The 21,343-nt window shown below is 35.4% G+C and overlaps 3 protein-coding genes across 4 annotated transcripts; all 3 read right to left on the bottom strand.

Moving 5' to 3' along the window:
* Positions 1–10,601: 10,601 nt before the first annotated feature.
* Positions 10,602–11,493, bottom strand: LOC130992689 (uncharacterized). The gene is made up of 2 exons (XM_057917440.1): positions 11,248–11,493; positions 10,602–11,147 (listed from the first exon to the last, which is right to left on the bottom strand). Exons 1-2 carry the CDS (start codon positions 11,433–11,435, stop codon positions 11,018–11,020), a joined length of 318 nt encoding a protein of 105 aa, XP_057773423.1. The 5' UTR covers positions 11,436–11,493; the 3' UTR covers positions 10,602–11,017.
* A 645-nt stretch (positions 11,494–12,138) lies between these two features.
* LOC130992683 (uncharacterized) lies at positions 12,139–12,958 on the bottom strand. Its single transcript, XM_057917434.1, has one exon. It carries the CDS (start codon positions 12,813–12,815, stop codon positions 12,402–12,404), a length of 414 nt encoding a protein of 137 aa, XP_057773417.1. The 5' UTR covers positions 12,816–12,958; the 3' UTR covers positions 12,139–12,401.
* LOC130992552 (serine/threonine-protein kinase CTR1-like) lies at positions 12,956–20,606 on the bottom strand. Of its 2 annotated transcripts, none has more exons than XM_057917228.1 (15): positions 19,603–20,606; positions 19,235–19,533; positions 18,813–18,957; positions 18,014–18,129; positions 17,259–17,461; positions 16,572–16,946; positions 16,446–16,486; positions 16,225–16,293; positions 15,223–15,323; positions 15,043–15,127; positions 14,866–14,964; positions 14,728–14,796; positions 13,824–13,955; positions 13,384–13,478; positions 12,956–13,308 (listed from the first exon to the last, which is right to left on the bottom strand). In XM_057917228.1, the coding sequence occupies exons 1-15, from the start codon at positions 20,230–20,232 to the stop codon at positions 13,212–13,214; spliced, it is 2,556 nt and encodes an 851-aa protein (XP_057773211.1). In that variant the 5' UTR covers positions 20,233–20,606; the 3' UTR covers positions 12,956–13,211. The 2 variants fall into 2 exon arrangements, with proteins under 2 accessions (XP_057773211.1, XP_057773210.1); XM_057917227.1 differs by having other exon boundaries at positions 16,572–16,955; positions 19,603–20,548.
* Between the last annotated feature and the right edge of the window lie 737 nt (positions 20,607–21,343).

The raw sequence follows: 21,343 nt of genomic DNA, 5'->3' as shown, positions 1-21,343 counted from the left end.
TTTAAGTTCGATTTTTTTGGATTCGATTCGGTTTCAGACCAGATCGTCTAAATGCTCACCCATAGCCCCTGAATCGTAAATCATGTTGTTGCAGCCTTTTCGCATGTTGGTTAGGGATTATGCAACTTATCCTATTAAAAGCAATAACTAATTTTATTTAATAAATGTTAGTTTTAATTACATTGCAGTTTTTTCCTTAATGTGGAGGACAAACATGTAATAATAATAATAATAATAATAATAATAATAATAATAATAATAATAATAATAATAATAATAATAAGTATCACATGTTATCATGTTACTAGCAATGCAAAAAAACTATTTACAATATCAAGTTATTTCCTTTGTCTATGAAAAGTATGACACTTTTATTTTTAGGATATAACTTCACAGTTTTTCTTTATCTTTTATCCTTACAAATATTTCTACTTATAAAAAGAAATCACTTATAGTCCACATTTAATTCAATATCAACCGCTTATTTTATACAATGATAGAACTCTTTATTCACTATATAGAAATCATGAACAATTTTATTAAAATTTGTATCCACAAGAAATATCATATTTTTAGTGGACAGAAGGGAATACATGATATAGTAGAACGGTCTAGATCTAACACAATCTTCAATCCAAATTGAAGGTAGAAAAGAAATAATTAAATTTTAAAATATTCAGATCGAGACGTATGTATTTATTTAGGGATATTTGCCGTAAAATACACGAACTTTCAACAAATTCTGATTTTTCCCATGACCTTTAAAATTTGAAAAAAAATACACAACTTTTTGATTTCTTCTAGTTTTTCCCATGAGTATGAAATACTCTCAAATAGAAGCTGATTTTAGGGCTTTTGATTTAGATTTTTTTATACTTAAGCTTGTACATCGACTTTATTATGACATCTTTATTATCCCTCACGCTTAAGTATCAAAAAATTTAAGTCAAAAGCCCTAAAATCGGCTTCTATTTTAGAGTATTTCATACTCGTGAGAAAAACTAGAAGAAATCGAAAGGTTGTGTATTTTTTTTCAAATTTTAAAGGTCATGAGAAAAACCAAAATTTGTTGAAAGTTCGTGTATTTTACGGCAAATATCCCATTTATTTACAACCAAATTCATCAAGTGAAATAATTAAACTTTAATCAAGGAGGGAAACTTAACCTTTTCATTTAAAGTAGAAAACCACTTTATTAATTACCACTAAACTAACCAAATATTTTTTCGCTATATTCATAAAGTGGGTATCATTATTATTCTTTGCCAAATAGAGCTACACTGGGATCCGCATCTCACTGATTACTCTGAATCAAACTCTATGCATACCGACATTGTTTTTGGAATAAATTTTACAATAACTTAACAATACGCGTTTCAATAAGACTGATGTTAAACAGTTATTGCAGCCACACACTAATTAAATTGAGAAAAAAAATAATTTATTTAAAAAAAAATTAGTACTATGTATTATATTGTTCATATTGTAGTTATTTTTTTTTATAAATTTTTATTTTTAAAAAATAAAAAGTACAAAAAGTATAAAAAGTTAAAAAATTAAAATAATAATTATAATGTAAACAGTATAATAAATTTACGTATTTAACTAATTTGTACATAGCCACATTGTTTCAATAATTGACCTCATTCACGAAACCTTAAATTGGCAGAGTAAGAATGAAGAATAGTTGTAGGTTGTGATGGTAAAGTAATTGGTGGGGTGAGGAACAGGAAGAGCCTAAACCTAAGGTTTGGTAGTTGCAGAATTAATTGGTGAGTAGAGAGTCGGGCGGCGAAGGCGGTGGAAGTTGTAGCAATTAATGGAGTAATTAATTAATGAGGGCTGCCACCTCACCTCCCCCTTTTTGTATCTATCCACTATTCCAACTCTTCAATTTCCTACATCTAATCTACCATTCCATTTATACCCCTCCATCTAACTTTGTTTTTCCAAAAAAAATTGGATTTCGACTCTTCTCCTCAAATTTTTTATCCGGATTAATATTTTGATTTTTCAATACAGATTTGACCAATGTATCTATTTTTTATACGATTATTCTAGGTTCAATACACAAACTTTGAGTTCATTTCATCTTCTTTCACGAAATTTTGAACATTATCAATAATATACAAATTTTAATTTATTTTATACTTTCTCATCAATTTTTTTCTCATGAATTTTAAGAATTGTAAAAAAAAAAATACACGAATAATAGCTTATTTTATATTTTTCACAAAATATATTATTATAAAAAATGATTCAATTATTTTATAATTAATAATAAATGCCGAATCATTTAAGATTAGACATTAGATAGTTTCTCAATCATATGTTCATGTGATGGATATATCATATTATTAATTGGATAGGAAAATGCTAATTAGCATTATACAATTGGGCGATTGATAATCATAAAATTTAAGTTAACATTGAATCTAAAATGATGTCATGTGACACAACTTTAATTAAAACGACGTTATTTTGATTACGAAATATATTTTATTTAAAAAAGGAATTAATGTCACGCATGAATATTCATTGTCCTCTATCATTAATTAAATTAATTAAGCTAGCTAGTTAAAAAGATAACGAGAGATAATAAATGTATGATTACTTATCGTCTAATTGTATAAATCTAATTAGCATTTCCCGATTTAATTTATTACATGGAATATTCATCACATAATCATGCGATTGAGAAACTTTCTAATGCCTAATCTCAAGTGAAACGTATTTATTGTTAATTATAAAAGAATTGTTTGGACCATTTTTTTATAACAATATATTTCGTGGGAAAAAACAAAATGAGCTAAAATTCGTGTGCTTTTGACAATTCTCAAAGTTCGTAGAAAAAAAATGAATCAAAATTTATGTATTTTTTAATAATTTTTAAAATTTGTGAGAAAAGTCAAAATGCACCCAAAATTCATGTATTTAAGGTGAATGACCATTTTTTATGGATATGGGCCAGAGTTGGGCTTAAGAAAAAGATAAACTCATAGTATTTGAATATGGACTTAGCAACATTCTGCCCGAATTTCAGTCACAAAATCTCATGTACATTCGGGTTATGGTACACTTGGGTCATATCTGACCCAAATTCTGACTCGGATCTAACCCAACTGAACTATCCTACCCGAATGTCAAGTGTTAGTGTCATTTCACTATAATATTAATGTCATTTACATGTAGTGTTAGTGTCATTTCAATATAGCATTAGTGTCATTTTCGAAATAGTGTCATTTGTAAAACAAAATAGTGTTAGTGTTATTTTCGAAATAGTATCATTTGTAAAATAAAATAGTGTTAGTGTCATTACAAGATCGTGTTAGTTTTAGTGTCATTTCGTGTTAGTGTTAGTATCATTTAAAAAAAAATAGGTCAGGATAGTCCAATTGGGTTCGAATCCGGGTCGGGTACATCCCAGGTGTTGGATTACAAGTTTGCGGGCGTATTACAATGTAAAAGAAAAGTAGAAGATTAGAATTACAATGAACTAAACTATATTGAAGTTACAAGAATGAAAAAACCCGTGAAAAGATGTAGCCGAGTCGAGGATGATCCTCTATCCGCAAGACGAGATACACCCCGGTAGTGCTCACGATTTGGCGTGTCGTCTCCAAAGATGAAATGGCTTCGTCTCGTGGGTAGCAGCACCACAGACCAACGAGCTCCGGCGAACTGAAACGAGGCGAGAACAAAGCTCCTGAACTATATGAGTGCAGAGAGTATGTGGATGCTAGAATGCAGATTTCAAAAAGTGTTTTGATGCATGGAGTGGCTGTCCTATTTATAGGCACAGTCCATTTATGGAGGATCCCGTCTAATAATGACGGCAGTTACGTTGTAACTCCCTCCCGTCCAATAATGACGGGAGTTTCGGAGGTGTGGAAGCTTCTAGTTGAGAGACCAACGAGTCCTCCCGTCGGGTTGAGCCCCTTGCGCACGTGTAGGCCCAAACGATTAGGCCTCGTTCTTTGGACCGAGAAATCGTTGGTTCATTGGGAGCTAAGGGTAGGCCCAAAGATCAGCCCAAAAACCAATTGCCAAGATCCAAGTCCGACCGAGGCCGGGTAGGCGGCGGCGGCGCGCACGTGTGGGCTTTGCAACCCATCACTTGTGCACACAATTTTATTACATGCACTGATGTAATAACTTATATAATGTCTTAGTTATCATCCACAAAACAATGTGGGTTAGGCATTAACATCTCTTTAGTGCTTATCACTTTCCAACAACTCCATATTACAAGTACCCAACTTTAAATAATTATTTTCCACTCACCGGAAATCGATTTTGAATAAATAAATATACTACGATCATCTACTCGGAACGTACGTAGATCGATCCTGTGCCATTTAATTATGTTAAATTAAATATTTTCGGTACTCGAAAAATTATCAAATATTGGTTACTCACAACCAATTTCCAACACCGGGTGTACAGGAGACCACTTCAATTACAGTCTTACATCCAACTACTAGTCAACTACTGCTCACTTTTGGATCTTCATTTACATTCATGTTCATCATCTTTTATTAGATGTTTTCTTTGAACTGATTTTTAATTAGATATTACTGAGTTCTAATGTACAGTTATAAACCCTTACCAATACGATACGCTGCAAACATGAGATCTAATAAGATTTGGTTTGGCTTAATCTTCGAGATTGCATGTAGAATGAGAGATTCCTCAAACTCTTCTGGAAGTTCCAAAATCTTTTCTAGTGCCTCAGGGTGTATGTAGATCGAATAGGACTGAAAAAATCGACCAAATTGATAGTTTTGAGAAAGAAAAAAAAACAAAAAAACTTTTACACGAGTTTTCATTCCATGAATTTTCATATGGTGTGTTCTGTTTGGTTGTAAATATATCATGAGAAAAGGAGGGATAAATAAAATTTCACCCTTTAAATCCTTTTTTTCTTTTCCCACATTTTCTACTTGACCTTTACTCATTCCTCATTTACACTACAAAGGAGGGATAATATTATCCCTCCAAAAATGGTGTGATAATATTATCCCTCCTTTGTAGTGTAAATGGGGAGTGAGTATGAGTCAAATAGGAAAGTGACAATAGACACTTGTAGCCAAAAGCATATAGTTTATGACTTTGGTAGCCACCACTTTTAAAGAATGACTTTGGGGGTCAAAATGGAATGAAAAGACAATCTCACCCTTACTAATTGCTAAATAAAAATAAAGAAAAATTGAATTTACTCCTCACCCACCTCCAACTGCCAACTCAGCAAAAGTTACTCCTCACCCACCCCTCTTCATCTTCTCTCTCTCTCTTTCCATGGTTTCCATTACTCTTTCCATGACTTCCATTAATGAAACTGCCGATCTTATTCTTCATCGTATCTTTGATTTTCGTAGGTTAAGATGGTTTGTACAGCTAAATTAATGTGATAATAAATGCTAATGTAAGGTAGGTTGGTGAAGAAATGGATGAAAAATGGATTTGTGTTCTTCTTCCTCATTCTTTTCTTTTTTGGTGGAAACCTACGAAAATTTTCCCCAAAAAAATAGCGATTTTGTTATTTGAAAACACTTGGGTCGGACGAAATTCTTTGGGCATTCTGATTGTATTTAGGTATGTATGTTCAATTCATGGCAAATGTATCAATTGTATGTCTTATTTTTCGATTTTAGTGAGCGGTGAACAGTAATTTTGCAGAACACAGTTGTATTTGTAAATGACACAGTTTAAAATATATTGATATCAAATTCATGATTTGTTGTTTTGTAATGAAAAAATTTAGTTTATTCACGTCTAAGACCACATTGAGTGTGAAAAATATAAAATAAATGGTTGATTTTGAGGACACAGTTTGGGAGTTATGAATGTGTTCTTAGCTACACAGTTGGGAGCTCAACTGTTCTTAACTACACAGTTAGAAACACAGTTGCATCCACAATAAAAAAAATATTGTGCATTGTTATTAATTATTTGAATTTGTTATTTATTATTAGAAACTTGTTTTTTATCAAACACGTATCAATTACTACGATGCTATCATATGTACTCTAACACGTACTCTTAGTATACTTAACTCTCATGCGATATATGTCCAATATGTTTGAGGGGATAATGGAATTGAACACTATTGACTCATTTTTATTGAATATAATGCCTATTAATTGAAATTGCATACTTAATTTCACTTAATTGCATATGAATTACTAAAACATGCCTCGTTTGTGGCCGACTGTGTACGTAGTTGTTAAACTGTGTACGTAGTTGTGCACTGTCATCGTGCACCGTAGAACTCTTGCTATTTTCCCGATTTGAAGGACATGGGGCATCAGAAATTTGGATTTTTAATCTCCTATGTCAAATTCAAGGGTTAACACATCAAATGGAATACTTATTTTTTATCAAACACGTATCAATTACTACGATGCTATCATATGTACTCTAACACGTACTCTTAGTATACTTAACTCTCATGCGATATATGTCCAATATGTTTGAGGGGGTAATGGAATTGAACACTATTGACTCATTTTTATTGAATATAATGCCTATTAATTGAAATTGCATACTTAATTTCACTTAATTGCATAGGAATTACTAAAACATGCCCCGTTTGTGGCCGACTGTGTACGTAGTTGTTAAACTGTGTACGTAGTTGTGCACTGTCATCGTGTACCGTAGAACTCTTGCTATTTTCCCGATTTGAAGGACATGGGGCATCGAAAATTTGGATTTTTAATCTCCTATGTTAAATTCAAGGGTTAACACATCAAATCGAATACTTGTTTTTAATCAAACACGTCTCAATTACTACGATGCTATCATATGTACTATAACACGTACTCTTAGTATACTTAACTCTCATGCGATATATGTCCAATGTGTTTGAGGGGGTAATGGAATTGAACACTATTGACTCATTTTTATTTAATATAATGTCTATTAATTGAAATTGCATACTTAATTTCACTTAATTGCATATGAATTACTAAAACATGCCCCGTTTGTGGTTGACTGTGTATTCCCCGATTCACTGTGTACGTGGTTGTGCACTGTCATTGTGCACCGTAGAACTCTTACTACTTTTCCGATTTGAAGGACTTCGGGCATCGAAAATTTGGATTTTTAATCTCCTATGTTAAATTCAAGGGTTAACACATCAAATCGAATACTTGTTTTTAATCAAACACGTCTCAATTACTACGATGCTATTGTATGCACTCTAACACGTACTCTTAGTATACTTAACTCTCATGCGATATATGTCCAATGTGTTTGAGGGGGTAATGGAATTGGACACTATTGACTCATTTTTATTGAATATAATGTCTATTAATTGAAATTGCATACTTAATTTCACTTAATTGCATATGAATTACTAAAACATGCCCCGTTTGTGGTTGACTGTGTATTCCCCGATTCACTGTGTACGTAGTTGTGCACTGTCATTGTGCACCGTAGAACTCTTACTATTTTCCCGATTTGAAGGACTTCGGGCATCGGAAATTTGGATTTTTAATCTCCTATGTTAAATTCAAGGGTTAACACATCAAATCGAATACTTGTTTTTAATCAAACACGTCTCAATTACTACGATGCTATTATATGTACACTAACGTATGCTCTTAGTACACTTAACTTACATGTAATATATCCCCAATATGTTTGAGTGAGTAATGGATATGAACACTATTAACTCATTTAAATCGACTCTAATGTTTAAACATTTATTTTGAATAATTAATTTCACTTATACGCATATCAATTACTAAAAGATGTCCCGTTTGAGTGTGTAATGTCTAACGTGTTACTGAATTTTACTTAATTTACATATAACTAGCATTTGCATCCCGTGAATTTCACGGAAAAATATTTTTAATTTTTATATTTATATAAAATTAATACTAATTCAATTATTATAAAAAATTAATTTTAATTGAATATTCCTGAATCAAAATTAGTCAAGCTTTCACCAAAATTAGTCAAGCTTTCAACATATTTATACTATATTAAAAGGCCAATATTTCAAATTGATTTTAAAATTGAATAGTAATTTTGTAATTACAATAAAATTTAAGGTTTATTTATAAATTATACTTTTTCTTTTTATTTTTTATCTTTTTTATTTTATTTATTTCTAAATCTTTTGAAATTCGACTAATTATAAAATAGTTAATATGCATATCAAATTAAAGCTTATTTTATGCAAATATTTGATTTAAAATGTAAAATTTATATTTATTTAAATATTAAAATTTTAAAAAAAATTATCTCTCATCTTTTTTTGAATAAATATATTTTTCAATTTATTTTTTATTTTTAACTTTTTTTTTCCTTTTATAATATCAATTTTTATTAACATGAATTTTTCTTTATTTTTTTATTTTTTAATATTCAATTTAAATATATTCAGTTAGAATTATTTTTTTATTATATTATAAATATGATAATTAAATTAGTATTATAATTATATATAAATATAGAAATATAAAAATATTTCTCGTGCATTCCACATTGTGTGTGCAGATACTAATTTAACAAAACTGTTAATATAATCGTTTTCCTTATCAATGTATAACAAAAAGAATATGTTCAAAAAAATTCCGCTTACTAATAAGTGAATCGGGCATGCTTCTTTTTAACATGAAATTTGTTTGAGAAAACTAGGGTATCGTTGACAGAAATCATCGAATTTAGAATTTTTTAATTGTTAATTTTTTAATGTGTTTATTTTGTTGAAAATAAAAACTTGTTATTTTAGTACCGATTTATAAAATTCGTGTAAAACCAAATTCAAGTAAAAGTTAAATGAAGTTTTAGCAAAAAGTAAGAGATGATGATATGATCCCAAACCCCTTCCCCAATTTAGAATAATAATAAATGAGAAAATTAGTGTTTCGATTTTATTTATTTTAAGTATAATTTCCTAATATGTTGCCGTAAATTCACAGATTTTATTAACCGAACGATCAGATATAATTATGCTGCGGAATTTTCTGTTTTTTTTTTTTTTAATTTTCAATCTTAAAGTCAAACAAATGTTCTATTTCAATTTTGTTTTATTTTTATTCACTATTTAGTAAGGGTAGCATAGTCTTTTACTAGCATTTTGACCCCCAAAGTCATGGTTTAAAAGTGGTGGCTATATAAGTCTTAAACTATATGCTTTTGGTTACATATGTCTTTCTCCCAATAGGAAATGTGGGAAAAGAAAAAAAGGATTTAAAGGGTTAAATTTTATTTATCCTTCTTTCTCTCATGATAAATTTACAACTAAAGAGAACGCACCCATAAAGTCAACGTGGATTGAATGTTTTAGAAAAATACTGGTAAAGGCTCTTTAAATCATGCTTAATTATTATGGTGAAAATGGAACATGTTAAATGGTATAAACTGTTCGATCTTGCTTGACACGAACGGATCTCGATGATTCCTTGCCGTTAACAGCTTGTATCTTCGAAATTCCCGCAAACAGTATATTGATTTTGTATTTAATGGGTGAAATTTCAAATAATAGTTAGAAATAACTAATAACAGTGAGAAATGCTTTTAACTTACAGTATTATGGAGTATTAATTTTGACAGCAATTAAATATAGTAGAGTGAGCGTATTTACAAATAAGGAGTTGTTCCCCTTTATATATTCCAAGTAAGGTAAGGGGTAGAATGATCTTTTCAAGTCGCATGCTTTCAAATTTGTTGTGCTTTGTCTTCGTGTAATATGGTGACGTCAACTGATAACGTAGCTTGTCAGAACAAAACACGGTTATGAAACCACAAGAGGTTTGCCACGTGTTCCCACCGAAAGGTGTCATTTTCATCATCCTCACATTCGACTTGTTCTTTCTGCTTTCAACTCTTTGCCCAAATCTCTTCTTCTCTCCTCCTAGTTTACCTATTTGCCTACACCTTTCTACTTGGTCCAACAAGTCATCCTTTAGCTTTGAGCCTTTATTGCTCATTCTTGGGCTTGCTCTTGGGTAGTTGAGCCTCTTTTACTATAATTAAGATGGGCCCAAATACCATCTTCATCAATCACAAAAAAATAAATAAATAAAAAGTCCACATATAGAATACAGGATTGTTGTAGTATATTTATCGCTATTCGTATATATATTGATGAGGTCGTACAATAAAAATATTTTTGGTTACATAACTTACATTATATTAAAAATTATTTATTGCCAAATTAAATGAACATTACAGTTCAAATAACAGCAATCTCGAAACTTTTGACCATGATACCAAATTAAATGTGCATTTTTGGATGAGATGATATAAGTATCAATGTTTTCATTTTTTTAGAGGATAAGTATCAATTTATTTGAAGTGGTATAGTTCTTAAAAAGTTAATTTGGAATTCAAGTATTTTACTACCTAAATTTTCAATTAGCGAATTATCATGAAAAGTTGATGCAGACACAAAAACTTTGTGAAAAAAAAAAGTGACATTGAAGTGATTCTAAATTCTAATAATGCAATAATATTCTTACTTAAATTTAAGGACGCCTTGGACAACTAACTTAGTGGGCCGCTCGAAACTGGATTCCGTTTTTCTCATTTATGTATCATATCATATCTAGATGGCTATTAGATTTTATTTTTTAGAGTAAGATTAGAGACTATATTAATGATAATCCCGATGAATCAAGCCGAGAAGCCAGCTCGGGAAAGCTGACTCCCAAATCCTTACATAGGCACAAGAAATAGCGAAATTCGCTAAAGAATGGGCTACACAATTAGCCTCTCTACGAACATGGCGGAAATCCACCACACAAGCCTCGCGAGCAAAAGCAAAAGTCTCGCTCAAATCATCGCATAAAGTCGGCACTCACTTTCTCATCATGAACAACGTGAACCGCTAGGAGAGAGTCGGAAAAGACAATAACAGGACCAAGATCTCTATGAAGGCAATGTCCAATACCAATCACCATAGCTTGTAGTTCTCCCATTAGAGCAGAAGTGGTACTCCCGATCTGCTGCGCTACAGCCATTATAGGCTCGCCTCTCCAGTTGCGGACAATGCATCCAACCCCAGCTACACAGCCCCCTTCTTTCCTCGCCACATCCACATCAAGACGCAGGTAGGTCCGCTTAGGCGGAACCCAGCGACAATCTCCTTCCCTGGGAAGGCTGCGGTTCTCCGCATCACACAAACCCCGAGCCTCCTAAAAATTTTGCAAAAAAATCGAGTAAGAATCCATCATATCCCCCTGTACATTCACTGGATTTCCATGCTTCAAATCACAAAGTTTCCTCCACACCCACCAAAGGCAGACACAGAACAGATCAAGCTCACTATCATCCACCACATCAGCAACCTTAAAAAAGATATCTCGCATAGACATGTGAGAGCAATCCTTAAGCCACTTCCACCAAGGGGAGGACTTCCATAGACGTCGAACCACAGAGCAGAGAATCAGACAATGAGGGGCCATTTTCTTGCTTTCGTACATCTTGGAAATAAGGAGGACACTGATTTTCTTATTGGAGTGTGGATTTGCACAACGTGGTGTCTTTGGAAAGAGAGAAATGAGGGTAAATTCAACAAAAGCCCATGGAAGACTGAGAAAATAATGGCAGAGATCAAAACAAGAATCTGGGGGTGGTCGCTGGCGTTTAATCAGAAGACAGAACCAGACGAGTTCAGGAGATGGTTCTTTGGGGTGAAATTGTGTGGCTAAGTCAGGTGTTTCTTCCTTTGTATTTCTCTTCTACTTTTTGTGTTTCGTTTTTTTTCCAGCTGTGTTGTTGGTGGGGTACCTCTGGTACCTTTGATTTCTTCATTTATAAAAGTTTTTACCTTTGCCTGATCAAAAAAAAAAAAAAAGACAATGAGGGGCCGAACCCCAATCCGCATGACACCAAGAGCACACGCCCGAAATGGGGATATGATGTCCCTGAAGATTCAAATCCGTTGCAATCCAATCGTTCAAGAGACGCCACAGAAAAATTCTAATCTTTGGAGGAAGATTCCTTCCCCAAGCTACTTTCCATTGTCGTTGTTTCTCTCCCGACGTCGAGTTAGGATCGGGGCTATAAAAACCCACTCCAGCCAAGTATCCCGATTTCACGCTATACCTTCCTTTCTCATCAAACCGCTAAAATCTGGAATTATGTGCAGTATCCCGATGGCTATTAGATTTTCAATTTGTAAAATATCACAAAAATCGATGTGAAATTTGATAAATCAGTATAATAATACACATTAACTGTCAAAATAATGTGTTATCAGTACATAAAACAAACTCTCGATTTAACAAAATTAAAATTAAAAACAATTTATTTAACTAAATTTATTATTATAAAAAACATAAAAATTGAAAATAGTGTTGTGAATCGTAATTAAATTGATACTCTATTTGGAAATTGGCATCCTACAGTAAGACGTAGAGTTGGTTTCCTCCAAATCGGGCGAACCTTTAGCCTCCGGCGGCCTGCAGCTGGGCCCGCTTGAGCAGCGCGTCCGTCTTCTCGGTGTGGCTGAGGGTCCCGACGGCGAGCGGCGAGAGCGCGGCGTCGAGCGAAGCGAGAGCGGAGGTCCTGAAGCCCTGGCGCTCGAGGGCCAGCGCCTTGAGGATGTGGGAGGCGGCGTCGGTAGGGTCGAGGGCGATGGCTCGATCGGCCTCGGCCTCGGCGCGGCGGGCGCCGTCGGCGGAGGTGGCCTCCGAAAGGAGCTGGGCCGCGAGGACGAAGTGGCGCTTCGCTTGGAGTTGGGAACGGCGGCGGAAGAGGCGCAGCTTCGTCAAGAGCTTTTGGGGGATGCTTTGTGAGAAGAGGAACATCAACGCCAAGATCACAAATATTGCAGCCTGTAGAACCAAATCGCTCCACATTTTTCTTCTTGTTTGTTAAATTGGATGAAAGAAAATTGGTTAAAGTAGATGAAAATTGGAAGAGGTCAACTTTGGGTCCACGGCTGCAGCCTATCTTTCTTCAACTCATACATCATCACATTAAATAATTAGTAACATCATATTAATAACTCTTAAATTACTATTATTTCGACTGGATAAAATACAGTGAGAGGCCAGCAATACAATTTTCAGCTGACTAATAATTGCATTACATGATCTTCTGCAACAACATAAAGTTGCGATATAAGGTTAGCTTTCATATAAGATTCAGCATAGACGCTGACAAAAATTATTGGCTCCATATTTCCCATATCCATCTTAATTAAGCAAAGTGGAATGAGAATCTGTGGGTATCAAGAAAAGTGAAGACAACGATCAGGGGCCGCCCATCTGTATCAACTGCAGCGGAGATTTAAGCAGCTTCTTCAGCGTATCCACTATGCTCGCAAATGAGGGGCGCTCCGCGGGGTCGCTGCAGATGATAAAGACACATGCATCACTAGTTTGCCAGGATATGAAGATGAGAAAGCTAAGGAAAAAGTATTACTCGGCCCAGCAAGACTCCATCAGAGACACCAAGATGGGCGAGGTGTTTGCTGGGATCGCAAGCCTTCGATTCTGGAAAGCAACTGCTCCAACCACCTAACAGTTTCAAAACCATTGATGCTAAGCAAAACCAAACTAAGATTAACTATTTTCTACTCCCACCCGACTTGGCCTATTTCTTTTGGACACGCTTAATAAGATTGTAGTTTAAATGTTTGTGACTTGTGAGCCCATATTTAACGGAAGGAGCATCATTCTACGCTACTCAGCTTCATGGGGATTTTAGCTTGGGTGATAGATGAGATTGGCAATACACTAGTTTTAATATTTGAATGGATTACGTGATCAAATTTCAAAATTGTTCAATCCCTTGAAGCATATGATAGATTATTAACGTCTATTACTTTATCTATCTAATGAATCTCGGGGTTTCATAGTTACCTGGGCAGGGCTAAGACCGCTCCAAGGCTGTTGCATTGTGACGAGCTCCCATAAAATTACTCCGAAACTGTAAACGTCAGATTTCTCATTTGAGGGCTCTCCCCGAAGAAATTCAGGGGCCATCCATTCAGGCTGAAACAACAAGGATCGAGAGAGTTAGATGCTGATTGCAATGTCATGAAAACGCATAACCTGCAGCGATATTTTATTGCACTAGCTCATTTTCTACAATCACGTGCCGAGATGACATAACTTCAAACAAAAGCCGATAACAGACCCCAGGACAAACTGTGCCAGGAGATCGAAACAACTGGCATTTACTTGGATTAACAGATAGTGTAAAGTACTTGTTACCACAACCTCAATTGTTGTGTTACTTCACTATGCTCGGTCATCTACCATGAGGGACACGGGTACTTCACTTTATCATTTCTCGAGGTTTCTTAATAAATGCCAGTCATTTAAATGATGCGAATCGTTGGAATCGAAGACGAGAGGGAGAAAAGGAAAATGAATGCCGACAAGGGTCCATCTGTTTTGAGAGTAGACGACATCCACTTTATCTGTAGTACAAAGTAACCGAACAGCTTATTTTGGAAAAAAGGGAACACAAGCATTCCGCCTTACCCTACCGTTTAACTTCTTAATTTACTCCGATGATACCATCAATTGGTTCCCGGTAGTTTCACATGCAATGAAACGAGGCTGATAGAAAAGAAGTTATATCATATATGTGGCAGGAGAAAGTATGCCTTTCTAATTCTGTTCAACTCTACCTACATGTTGCAGGTAACGACGCATCGCCTCTCTTTTATAGAGAACAGACAGAGAGAGAGAGATTGTGTGCACTCCACTCACGCTGGTGTGTGTGAGAGAGAGATAAAGAGAGGGAGGAGGGACTTACGGTTCCAGCAACAGACTTTGATGATATGAATGTATTTGCTTTGAATCTTGACAGGCCGAAATCACACACCTAAGCCATAATATCTTTTAGTAACAAACAAGATTAGGTGAAGCTTGGAGAGACGCAATACGGTATTACCTTAACAGTCCAATTCCGATCAACCAACAGATTCGGCGATTTTAGGTCCCAGTGGACAATAGGTGGGTTGAGACGATGAAGATAATTAATTCCCTTCGCCTACAGGCAGTATGAACCATAATTAGCTGATTTCAGCAAGAGACCAATTGGAAGAAAGATATGAGATTCAAAACGAACCACGTCCAGAGCCATGCGTAGTCGTCTCCTCTGGTCCAATATCTCCCCAGCAGCTGGCCTGTGTATCAGGCGGAATAGACTGCCTCTGATTCATAGAAATGAATAGTGAAAAGCTTAGAAATCATATTGTCTTACTTTGTAGAAACTGTTAGATTGGTACTAGGATTCAGAACATACTACCTCGGCAAGTACTCTGTTACTATTGAGAGATGTGGACGTCTCGTAACAGCACCCATGAACAGCACGACATTGGGATGACGGACACGTTTCATAATGGCAACCTGCGGGAAAATAATAAGTAGAAAATTAGAGGTTAAGTGGCATGGAAGGCACCAACTGAAAAACTTCATTATAAAATGGTGTACAGAATTTATAGTAGCAACCAACAAGTTGATGCATAAACCAGTAAGTATATGTATATATACCCAGACAACCAGAACCCTCACCACGTATATAAAGTTAATGACAAAATGAATGACAACCAGAAAAAATAGATGAATCAGAAATTGCAACAGAATTTAAAAACGTACACCGGCACATATGCTTACACCATGTTTAACTGACTTCTATGTTCATGGGAATATTATTATTTCTGCCAAAGAGATAACATTCAAATATGTATAAGAAATAAAAACTATCCTAGAAGCAAGCCAAGAACAAGTATATTTATTTCTTATCTCATAGAAATTATATCACAGTATTATCAGAAGACAATCTTAAACTGTTTTAGGGAATACACAGAGAGGGCCTGTGAATTCAGAACTCTGTATTTTGAACATACTTATGTATTGGTCTGTGTTAGAGGACATGAATTGAAGTTCATATGTGTATTTGTGAAAGTTTGAAAATGAGACTTTAAATGATCTTTTCAGTTTTTAGGAATTATTTTAAAGCATGAGTGTAGGATTTGTAATTTGAATCGCAATGATGGGCATAGTGGTCAAGAATATTAGATCGTAGTTACAGAATTTGTGGTATAATCAGCCTTCACAAAAGTGTAAATGAACAAGATTAAAATGAGTAACATACAATCTCAAAGATTCATAATACATTACTTGTCTTATACCGATGCATAAGTTTAAAAAATCAGAAACTTTTAAGCCTCCATCACTAATTTAAGGTTCACAAAGACTTTGCAAAATATGTCTAGAGATAAATTCAATTATTCAATATTATTCATACCTCCCTTAGAAACTCCTTCAATTGATCATCATGAAAATCTTGGATAGTTAGAACTTTAACTGCTACATCCTGCAGTTATACTACAATTTAAGTTACATGAAGTTCGAACTCCCAAAATGTCGAGAAGAGCTGACCAAATTGAGGGGAAAAAGAATAGATATCAAGAAAACATGAGAGATCCATTTTGCACACAACTAACACAAGTCTAAACCAATACTAACCGATCCATGCCATTCCGCCCGATGAACTGTGCCAAAAGATCCTATCAGGAGAAAAAAGCAACTGCATCATAAACAACTGGTTAGCATCATTAAATACAAGAAACAATAAATAAACAATCACAGTACCAGCTCCAACGCGTTCTTTAATGTGTAACTCATCCCATGCGATCTCGAGCCAATCCATTGCAAGAGAAGGCTCTATACTCAAATATCTAGGAATCAATGAAGCATGATATTTCACATTATCAGAACATTTGTTCTTAATCTGCGACTCATCTTTGCTTTCACAGAAGGATACTTTTGGAGGTTGTCGTCCAGCTTGAGCTAAAAGTGCATTTCCTGCTACAACAATCTCCTTTTTGTAGGTCTGTTTTATGATAATTCTGTCGGTTCCTGGTTTAGAATGACCATCTTTGGACACTGTGGCACCAGCATCAAGAACTTCCACGCTGCTCTCGTCATTCTCTACTCTATCTGGAAGGGTAACACCCTTGGCTCCATCTGTGCAAGCTGCAAGTAAGTCCTTTATGCAAGTTTGACAACTTTTTATTTTATTTTATTTCGAATTAAATTGATCTAATTATTGATCTTCACTCATGCTTCTGAAAGACAGGAACTACAAGATTTTTTTAAACTCATGCAGCACACCCTAAATGACCAAGATCTACCTTTTGAAGCAGAATAGCCGGCCAAGATGGACGAAGATGATAATTGCAGGTTGCAAATTAAAATACTACTAGGAAAATAATGTTCTATGATAGCTGCTGATCATATTGTATCTTAAGAAAATGCCTAGAGGCATGTAAAGCCAACCTGAACGCATAGGATTGTTATTCCCGCGTGCATACTTTGATTTCACCGATTGACAATCAATCTTATTCTTCACATCTTGCTGAACTTCTTTTATGTGAGTTATTTGAAACGGAGAGGGCACAGGGGCAAGTATATTTCCATTGATTGATGAATCGGGACCATGAATGTGTCCTGGTTGCCCAACTAGATCAACAACATATTCCCTGCTAAAACAATATCCATTAGAACGAATAAATGAAATGAAGTTGTATGTCCTAGTAAGTATTGTACTAGGATACTATGTAAATACTTCCTTTAAAAAAAGATACAACGTAAATAAACTAATTTCTCATCCCAACATTATATTTCAAGTATTAAAACTAGGGAGTGTATTTGGAACAGGCAGTCATAGGCTCAATTCATTCTAAACTCAGATTATTTGACAGGATATTTTTCATTAGCTAAGCTAAATAAGAGTTGTGAAAGAGTAACTTGATATGTTTCAAAATTAAATGTCATCTAGCTTTGCATCGAAGAAATCAAGTTCATACAATTTTTTTCTCTGAGGATCTAAAGCTGATAGACGACATTAGGTGAAAATCAGTGATAACATGATCTTCAAAGAAAGCATGGAACGTTGATGCCAGTAGTGAGAGACGCACAAGGTCCCAAACGATGCAGCATGTATAAAAGATACTTATAGAATACGAATAAGTAAGAACAAAGAGTTATGTATAATAGAAATTGATAGTCAGAAACACAAAGGAAAATCAAACCTTGAAAGCTTCCTTTCATCCTCAATTTTAATAAGGCATGACGATTGATACTCAGAAACACAATACTTGCAACCTCGAGCAATCCGACAAGGCAGACCTACATAATCCGCTAGTTTCTGAAAATAGAAATAAGTTGTTTTAAAATACTAAATCAATGAGGTTAATTAGCTAACTCATGAAAATGGGCACAATGAGTGATACGCATAGCCTTGCTCACAAAAATAAAATAAAAACAATAAACTGATACAAATAGTCCACCTGCTGCCTGCAAAACACCCCCTTCAGAAAACAAAGGGGGTGAGTGAAAAATAGTGCGTGTGCCCGAGTAAGAAGACAAAAGGTAGAGTGATTATATCAGAAGCGTAAATTGGCAAAGCAAGAAAGAGAGAAAGTGCAACACATTCATAATTACATATCTTTCGAATTATTCTTTGCAGTAGTCACCAACCAAGTATCAAAGTGAGTTGAGAGCATGTTAGATTTCATGAAAAGTAAAGTAGTTTACTACACTTGAAGTTAACTGTACGAGTATACTTTTACAAATGTCAATAATAAAAATATGCCTGTTGGTTCACCTTTTTCAGATCATACATTATGGGATACAAGATTCAACAAATCTTGAATTACATGAACCCAACTGCAAAAATAGGAACTAACTTCGCCTTCGACAGTAGAACAAATCCAAGATTCATGTTCATGGAAAATATAATGAATAATCTAGCTAGACCACAAATTGTAAAAGAAGTATGTTGAGGTACAGGCATTGTAAGAAGATGATTCATTGTGGATACATATTCACCTTGAACAGAATAGCACGGTGCCTGCAAAGTCCCATAGATAGGCTGCCAATTGGAATGACGATGCATTTGTACAAATCCTTAAATCTCTGATCGACCAACTTCCAGCCACGGTGAAGGTCGCCTTGCTCCAAAGGAAAAGAGCCCCTTAAATTTCACAAACTTAAGGTGATGACAAGGAAGCACACATCATATATAGATAGATGTATGTAGGATTGGCTTCTTACCCTGAAAACTTGATTTTCCATAAAAACTACCAACATCTTGCACTTAACCTTAACCTATAAAGAAAGAAACTGCAGCGCTTATGGAATTCATGAGAGTCGAGTGCAAGAGGTTCGTAGTTATAATTTTACGGAAAATCAAGTTTTTGACCCTAATCCGATGTACGTATATAGTAAAGCTATATAAGCTTAACATGTACCCCAAAGAGAGAGCAACAAGTTTCCCAAGCTCCTCTGCCAAAGTGATGTTACTCTCAGCAGAGAAATATATCTCCTGAGCTTTATCTTCAAGCTCTCTGAGCTGTGAATCGCCACGACGATCCACCAAAATCACCTCCAATGAAGAATCATTGGGTTCGACATTTGAGAGTGCAATCAATGAGGGCATCCTTCTACCTTCCTCCACCTCGTTGCACATTAGCCATAGATATGGATTCATCCCCAAAATGTTGTAGAATCCATCAGTTATTTTGTCACTGTATGACAAGCAACCACTCACCTGAAACAACAAATGGAAATCAATCATCAAATAGCTAGAGATGAGACTGATTATTCATTATTCCCATACCCAAAGACGATAGGAGATGGTGTCGGCATCGGGGGAGCCGCCCATCCTTCGTTCCGGCAGAAGCAGAGGCTCCGTCACAAGCGCCGCCTGTTGAGTGAGGCGTTTGGCAAACATGAGCTGCAGATAGTAGCCCTCTTTATACCTCTGCATCACCCCATCGCCCTCCTCCTCCTTCACTCCGGCAGGCTCCTTGAGTATTCCGGTAGCATTCGCCGACCAATTCCCGTCCAAAGTGGTCCCGGAAAACAAGCTCCCGGCGTAGCTGGTGCTCCCCTCGCTCGACACTCTCTGCAGCGAAATCTGCCGCTCGATACCACTCTCATTTGTAGGCTGCTCCGGCGGCGGCAGGAGGCGCTGCGTCGATTCATCTTCTTCCTCAATAGCATGGTCGTGATCGTACGATTTGATCTTGGCGAATTGGGATTTGTCCCTGTGTTTCTTGTCGGAAAGCCAGTTGACGAAGGCGGCGAGCTGCTTCCCGTGAATCTTGTCGCACGTGACTCCACCTTTAGGAGGGGAGTCCTCCTTGTCCTGAATCTCATCTACCACCACCTGCTTCTTCTCGTGATCCGCCGCCAAGCTGCGGTCAGGAAATTGCCGCGGGAAAAAGTAAGTGGTTCGATGCGGCATCTTTTCTTGATTATCACGTGATGTTTTTCGCTTCAAAACATCCACGTCAACAACTTCAAGCACCCAAAATCACCGCCGGCGAACTACAATCCAAATCACATTCTCATACACCAAAAACCATAAGTGATCGACAACTCATGCACATTCAAACTCATCAAAAAACTAAACAAGAAGAAGAAACAAAGAAAATTCAAAAAAGAGACTCCCAACGCGAAGAAGAAGAGCAGATGGATATGAAACACACGGAGCACACGCACTAATGAATGAAGTGAGAAAGATGTGTATATAATATATGCGCTGCCGTAGAAGGAGTAGAAAGAGCATTATACATACTGTTGGGTTTCAGCCGACTATTTTAAGCGCCAACTTGCGCAAACATGAATATTTTTATGGGCCTCGCGGCTAAACTACGCGCGGGTGTGGATGCGCACCCTGCTTCGTAGTTTGCCACGTCGAGTTTGAAGGAGCTGGCCACGGGACACGTAAATCTCCAACCCCGGCGTATGTTAGCGGCTCTCATAAACTAACGAGGAAAAGGACCAATAGTGCTGCCTCCCTATCGCATTGGGAAATACACACCAAACCACAATATTACATCATCTACAGACTTCAAATGTTAACAAATACTCGCTCCATCCATCGATTTCATAAAAAATATATTCATTTTATTTTGGATAAGTTTACCTACGTAATCCTCTAGTTTTAACTTTCACACATATTAATAAATAAACAAATTGCTTAATTTAATTTTAATTAATGATAATTAATTAAAGTTAAATACAACCGTGAGAAAAAAATGGTGAATTTAAAAATGGATCAGCTTATTATTGAGTTGTATGATGTATCCTTTTAATTATTATCATATCTATCGTGATCCTGTTCTTAAATATATGAAATGTGCTATTATATTTGGTAATGCACTTCATTATTTTAAATTTTTCATACACCTAATCGGCATGTATAAGATAATGTCATCATCTATAACATTTGTCCACTAAAAGTGGAAGAAGTTGAGCAGATACAATATTCTTAATTCAATCCGCAGAATTATTTTCTGAAACTATTCTACTATTAGATATACTTCCCGCGCATATGATGAAATTTGACTACA

This window comes from Salvia miltiorrhiza, chromosome 7, assembly GCF_028751815.1.
Source record: "Salvia miltiorrhiza cultivar Shanhuang (shh) chromosome 7, IMPLAD_Smil_shh, whole genome shotgun sequence".
NCBI classification, from domain to species: domain Eukaryota; kingdom Viridiplantae; phylum Streptophyta; class Magnoliopsida; order Lamiales; family Lamiaceae; genus Salvia; species Salvia miltiorrhiza.
This window is presented reverse-complemented; position numbering and strand designations above follow the sequence as displayed.